Source organism: Xenopus tropicalis, chromosome 6 (assembly GCF_000004195.4).
Source record: "Xenopus tropicalis strain Nigerian chromosome 6, UCB_Xtro_10.0, whole genome shotgun sequence".
In the NCBI taxonomy this organism is placed as follows: Eukaryota; Metazoa; Chordata; class Amphibia; order Anura; family Pipidae; genus Xenopus; species Xenopus tropicalis.
The window spans coordinates 146,207,599-146,213,598 of NC_030682.2; the positions used below are offsets into that span (position 1 = coordinate 146,207,599).

General features: G+C 49.0%; 1 protein-coding gene across 1 annotated transcript in view; it reads right to left on the bottom strand.

Moving 5' to 3' along the window:
* The window catches only part of kcnk9 (potassium channel, two pore domain subfamily K, member 9), a 76,558-nt gene extending 72,316 nt beyond the window's left edge, over window positions 1–4,242 (bottom strand). The window contains exon 1 of the mRNA XM_004915035.4: window positions 2,442–4,242. Within this exon, the coding sequence (XP_004915092.1) occupies window positions 2,442–3,021 (580 nt within the window). The 5' untranslated portion in view covers window positions 3,022–4,242. The remainder of the gene's footprint in view (window positions 1–2,441) is intronic.
* Between the last annotated feature and the right edge of the window lie 1,758 nt (window positions 4,243–6,000).

Genomic DNA, 6,000 nt, shown 5'->3' on the forward strand with positions numbered 1-6,000 from the left:
GGCTTATCTGTCCTTTAGGGGAGTCCAAGTTATTATGGGGGGGGCTATGAAAAAAGGGGACAGCAAGGAGCAGATATAAATACTTAGGGGCTTATCTGTCCTTTAGGGGGGTCCAAGTTATTATGGGGGGGCTATGAAAAAAGAGACAGCAAGGAGCAGATATAAATACCTAGGAGTTTATCTAAAGGTGGGGTGCAGCACCCCAATATCACGCCCCCCCCAGTTCCTTAATTTCATCCCTCTCTCCAGCTTGCCAAATAAAAATAAAGAGGAGTTAAAAAAAAGTCAAATAAAGAGAAAGAGTTAAATGCCATATAAATGAGGGGGGTGAAGAGGGTTAAAGAGGAGGAGGAGGAGGAGAGGGGGGAGAGGAAGGCAGGGGAGGAGGGAAGAGGTGAGTGAGAGAGTTAATGCAATGGGAGGGGGTTGGGGGAAGACACGGGGGGGGTAAAAGAAATGAGTTTTATTGGATATTACGCAATAGCGAGTGCGTTTAAATGAATTCGCTGCTAATTCTGCGCAGCAATGGAACAGCCCCTCTGAGATGTTTCATTTCATTATGTTTTATGTATTGGGTTGTTGTTATAACAATAATAATCACCTGACCCCCCAGCCCTGAGATCAGCCAATCAAAGATCACTCTTACCAACACAGAATGTGGCCCTTTCGGAGCCTAAGGTACAACAGACAATGCTGACGGCGTTATATTCCCCGGAGCTGAGCCTCTATCCAAGGGAACAATCCACAGAGCCCCCCGGGGGGGCCGCCAAGGTATAATGATGTTAAACAATTACTTTCAGGGGCTCAACATCTAAAAAAATGGAAACTATTAAATGATGTCAATGGCAGGGAACCATTAAATTCCCCATAAGGGGTTAATAGTGGGTGAAGGGGGGGGGGGTTGGGGGTCTTGCTGTTACTTTTTACACTTTCAGGGGATACAGTGACCCCTTGTTTGGGGGCAGGTAGGTACCAGGCTAAGGAGTGGGCATCACAATTTAACCCAATAGAGACCAACATGGAAAGCGTCGCAGTCGGATCACTTGGATCTGTCCAGATAGGGAAAAATCAATGGTCACTTTCCAAAGCTGCTGCTTAGTAGGAAATGAAGAGTATCGAAGCCGCGGAGCTCAATAGGAATCTACTTAACCTGACAAAGACTCACTTACTTTCTAAGGAGCTGACAGTTAGAGAGATCTGTGCTGAGCTGCACTAAGTAGACTCTCCCCGTGACTCACTGTCAGATAATAACGTATTGTCACCAAAGGAACAAGGCTCCTATACTCCTATTCTTCCCTACACAAACCATCAAAGCAAAGGCACCCACTGTATTGCCTCCCCAGCACCCAACGTTGGATCGTTCCAATCCCACCATCATAGACCGTCACTGTGAGCAGAGGGTTAATGAGATAAACAGGCAGTGATTCTGCTCTCTCAGACACTAGAGATAATAACGTATTCCAACAAAAGCAGGAGAACATGACAGTAGAACTTCTATTCTTCTAGAAACTCCATTGCTTCTACAGTAGCCAAGAGCTGATGCTTTCAGAACCATCCGTAGCCATGAACTGGGGCCACTATACAATGAATAGATACTGTAGGCAAATGGAAAGTTTATAATAGAGGGGTGGGTAATACCTGCTTCACTTGCCAGGCTTTGGGTTGACTGGGTTCATATTCTACATTGACACAAGAGCAAGTACAACACTACACGCTACTATGAAATCCTGATAACGATACCTAGGGGGTGAATAAACCTCCACTTTCATCAAGTCAGGACTCAATCCCTTGTGAGCAGCACCATCTCCTCCTCATCCAGACTCTAGAAATAAGAGAGAGCCAAGACCCAACTAGCGCAGGGAGAATGGATGAGTTTAGGAAGGCTATTGATGGGTTGAGGTTCCTCAACTCAGGGGTTCCTAGCTCAAGATGAGGTTAAAATATGTTTAGGAAGGCTATTGATGGGTTGAGGTTCCTCAACTCAGGAGTTCTTATCTCAAGATGAGGTTGAAATACATTTAGGAACGCTATTGATGGGTTGAGGTTCCTCAACTCGGGAGTTTTTAGCTCAAGATGAGGTTGAAATATTTAGGAACGCTATTGATGGGTTGGGGTTCCTTAACTCAGGAGTTCTTATCTCAAGATGAGGTTGAAATACATTTAGGAAGGCTATTGATGGGTTTGGGTTCCTCAACTCGGGAGTTCTTAGCTCAAGATGAGGTTGAAATGCATTTAAGAACCTTATTGATGGGTTTGGGTTCCTCAACTCGGGAGTTCTTAGCTCAAGATGAGGTTGAAATACGTTTAGGAAGGTTATTGATGGGTTAAGGTTCCTAAACTCAAGAGTTCCTAGCTCAAAATGAGGTTGACATACACCAATAATGACACTTTTCCCACCAAAGCCCACCCTAGCACCACCTTCCCAGCCAGCTGCTACTTACCTATAGTAGTAATGACAGTTATGGCAAAGTAAAATGAGCCAGCAAATTTCCACTGAACCCCAGCCCTGTGAGGTTCCGACTGCATGATGACCAGCTCCAGCTGCCTGTAGTCCTCACTGGTGATGTTGTACTTTCCCTTGAGCCGTATCTCCTCGGCTTTGAGCTTCTCTTCCTCCCTCATCTCGTAGTCGGACTCCAGGGCGTCAAAGACGGCGGCACCGACCAGCAGGTAAGTGAATGTGCAGATTATGAGGGACAGAGTCCGCACATTCTGCCGCTTCATGGCCGCCAGCAACCGGCTAGTGAGGGGATCATGTCCCCCCGTCCTGTCTGAGAGGGCGCAGCAGTCGCTGGGAAGTTGCAGGCAGCAGTGGTTGGGTTGGGCACCTGGTGAGTGGGAGTGGAGGGGGTGGCTGTGATGGATGCAGGGTTGGTGGTCACCTCTTCCCACTCCCTGCTCGTTTTCCTGGGAAGAAGAAAGACACAAGAGGCTACTGGACCTCCTGGACCAGTTGTCCTGCAGCCTGGTGACTCTGCGCAGGACTTGCCCAAACCAAGCCGTCCCGGAACGAAGGGCCATCAACTCCCCCACCCCCCGAATGCACCCCTTCTTTTCCTCTCCCCGCCAACGGTTCCTGATCTTCTCCAACAACCAAATCCAGGAGTCGAAGTGGAACAACGCGAAAAAAAACCCCAAACGCGACTGCGATCGATTTGTCTTAAGTAGACTCGCCAATGTGTCCTTTTATCTGAATGGGAAATGGCCAGTAAAACGCATCTGTCTCTCTACCTACTGCGATCTGGGAGGAATCTTGTACGACATGTAGACCAGCAGGGGGACCGACAAAGACTCTGGAGATGTTAAGACCCTTATTATAGAGTTAAATCGCCTTTCGACACTTGTGCCCATATATTGTCGGCCGAAAGTGCTGTCAGACCTTGTATCTCCACCGACCGAGCATGAAATGAACGCTCCAACACGCCCGCTCACTCGCAGAGACGCCGATTTTGGAAAGCGCTTGAGTTCCCTTGCGATTAATCATGACAGATGCGTCTGAACATTCTATCCAGCCGGAGTTGATACGATGTTGCACAAGGAACGCTCTGTAGAGTTCTGCTCGGATCTAGAACAAAGCACAATCACTCCGAGCCCCCCTGGAGACAATAGGGAGGGGGGGGTAGAAATTCCTTGCGGTGTTTCTGATGTTTCCAAGCGATTCCAAGTTGCAGGTAGGACTTCCCAGAGATAAAGTCGCTGCTGCTGCTGAGAAGCCAGTAAGGGCTCAGGTAGGTGGGGTCCTTCCAGGTTTGTGGGTTCCAGGTTGAGGGGTACAGCAGGCTGCAGAGACCGTCTCTCTGGGACAAGGCAGCAGGGGGGCCGCCGGGTCCCCGTTATGTTATATTGGCAGCTGCCCTCAGGCACACGCATCAATGCCGACAGATGGTAAATCTCTGGAGAGAGAACAGGTCCCCTTTGTCCTATTAGAATTCCCCCCCCCCCAAAAAAAAATGGGAAGGTTTCCCTTTAAAACAATGCAGCCCTCCAGCAGTCAGGTGAGAAGGTGCTTTGTCAACTGCCCCCCTGCACCTGCGGGTCCCCCCTCCGAAACTGCAACTCTCAGCTGTGGCATGTGTTTGTTTTATGGAGCTCCGAGCAGCACATTGGTGTGTGGGGGCTGCACTGGGAATTTACCAGCACCCCCCCTCAATCCCCCTGTCATTGTGTTGCCTTGTCTCCCCCTCTGATCGTTTCCCTGGAAGTCTCCGCTACCTTCTGCCTCCCTCTCCCTTTCTCCCCTATTCCTCCAACCCTCCCTGCCACCCCCCACCCCGTCCCTGGCCCCTCCCCGCTGTCCCTGGCCCCTCCCCGCTGTCCCTGGCCCCTCCCCTGGAATAGAGGGGAATCGCAGGAAACCTGGAGCACATGCTTCAATGTTTAGAGGTTGGAGAGGGAATGGGGGGGCCGGGGGGTATTTAATTAGAATGAATGGGGGTAAAAGTGCAGCCAGGGCAGGAGGAAGGTGCAACTTTATCTGGGGCGCAGGGGGTTAGCAGTTGGCATTCAGGGTGCGACTCTCTGCGTCTAAAGAACTGTCTGTGCGTCTGTTGCTGATATCTGCGGTACTGACCCAGTGACACCGGGATTGGGAATATTCAGTACTGATCCGACAGCACAATAAGCGCTCACTGCCTGTGGGTTTGTGCCAGAACTTAACCCTGTGTTTGCTGCGCAGCTTTGGTTTCTTATAGTCATAGCGCTGCTCCTTTAGTCTGAATTATCCTGGCAAGTCAACGATGATAAACCCCCCACTAATGAACCAATGAAATGAACACTATAGACCCTAATCGTATCCTTTAGTTATGAGAGGGGGGAATTGAACCCCAAAATGATTGTAGGTTACATAAACCGATACTATAAATGAATACATGGTCGCAGAACCCCTCAATGACTGCTAATATCCTTATCATTTACAGTAGGGGGTACAGTATCCCTTATAATACATGAGTGATACTCAGAGTTCCCTGTATAACTCAGCCTGCAGCCTTGTGCCTTTATATGGGGGGCACAGAACCCCTCAGTGACTGCTAATATCCTTATCATTTACAGTAGGGGGTACATTATCCCTTATAATACATGAGTGATACTCAGAGTTCCCTGTATAACTCAGCCTGCAGCCTTGTGCCTTTATATGGGCACAGAACCCCTCAGTGACTGCTAATATCCTTATCATTTACAGTAGGGGGTACATTATCCCTTATAATACATGAGTGATACTCAGAGTTCCCTGTATAACTCAGCCTGCAGCCTTGTGCCTTTATATGGGGGGCACAGAACCCCTCAGTGACTGCTAATATCCTTATCATTTACAGTAGGGGGTACATTATCCCTTATAATACATGAGTGATACACAGAACCCTTCAGTGACCCCCAGGGGGTCAGGACAATGTCCCTATAATAGAATCAGTCCTGCCCGTAGAATAAATTGCCCCTCCAGCCTGGCAAGCTGCCCCAGCTGAATACATGCAGGCTTCATATCATTCAAAGGGATATTTATTTGAAGACAGAACATTTACACTTCACAGAGATGAGAGAAGTGAATCCGCAGGCGTTCCCCGGCCCAGTGGGTGCTCTGCCTGTATATACAGTGTGTTCCCTCTGTGATAATACCCAGTGAGAGTCACACAGCACCCTAGGGAGACATCATGCAGAGCGCGCCAGGGTGCCATCCAGCCTGCAGCAGCCAAGCACTCCCAGACTGTCTCTCTATTGCCTTGTCCCCTAAGATAAAGTGCTCTGTTATACAGATAGCTAGAATCTCAGCCATAAAGCAGGGCAGGACTGCTGCTTACAATGGGGGGGGGATCAGATAGGATCTGTGCCACTGTGACAGAATGCTCTGTTATACAGATAGCTAGAATCTCAGCCATAAAGCAGGGCAGGACTGCTGCTTACAATGGGGGGATCAGATAGGATCTGTGCCACTGTGACAGAATGCTCTGTTATACAGATAGCTAGAATCTCAGCCATAAAGCAGGACAGGACTGCTGCTTACAATGG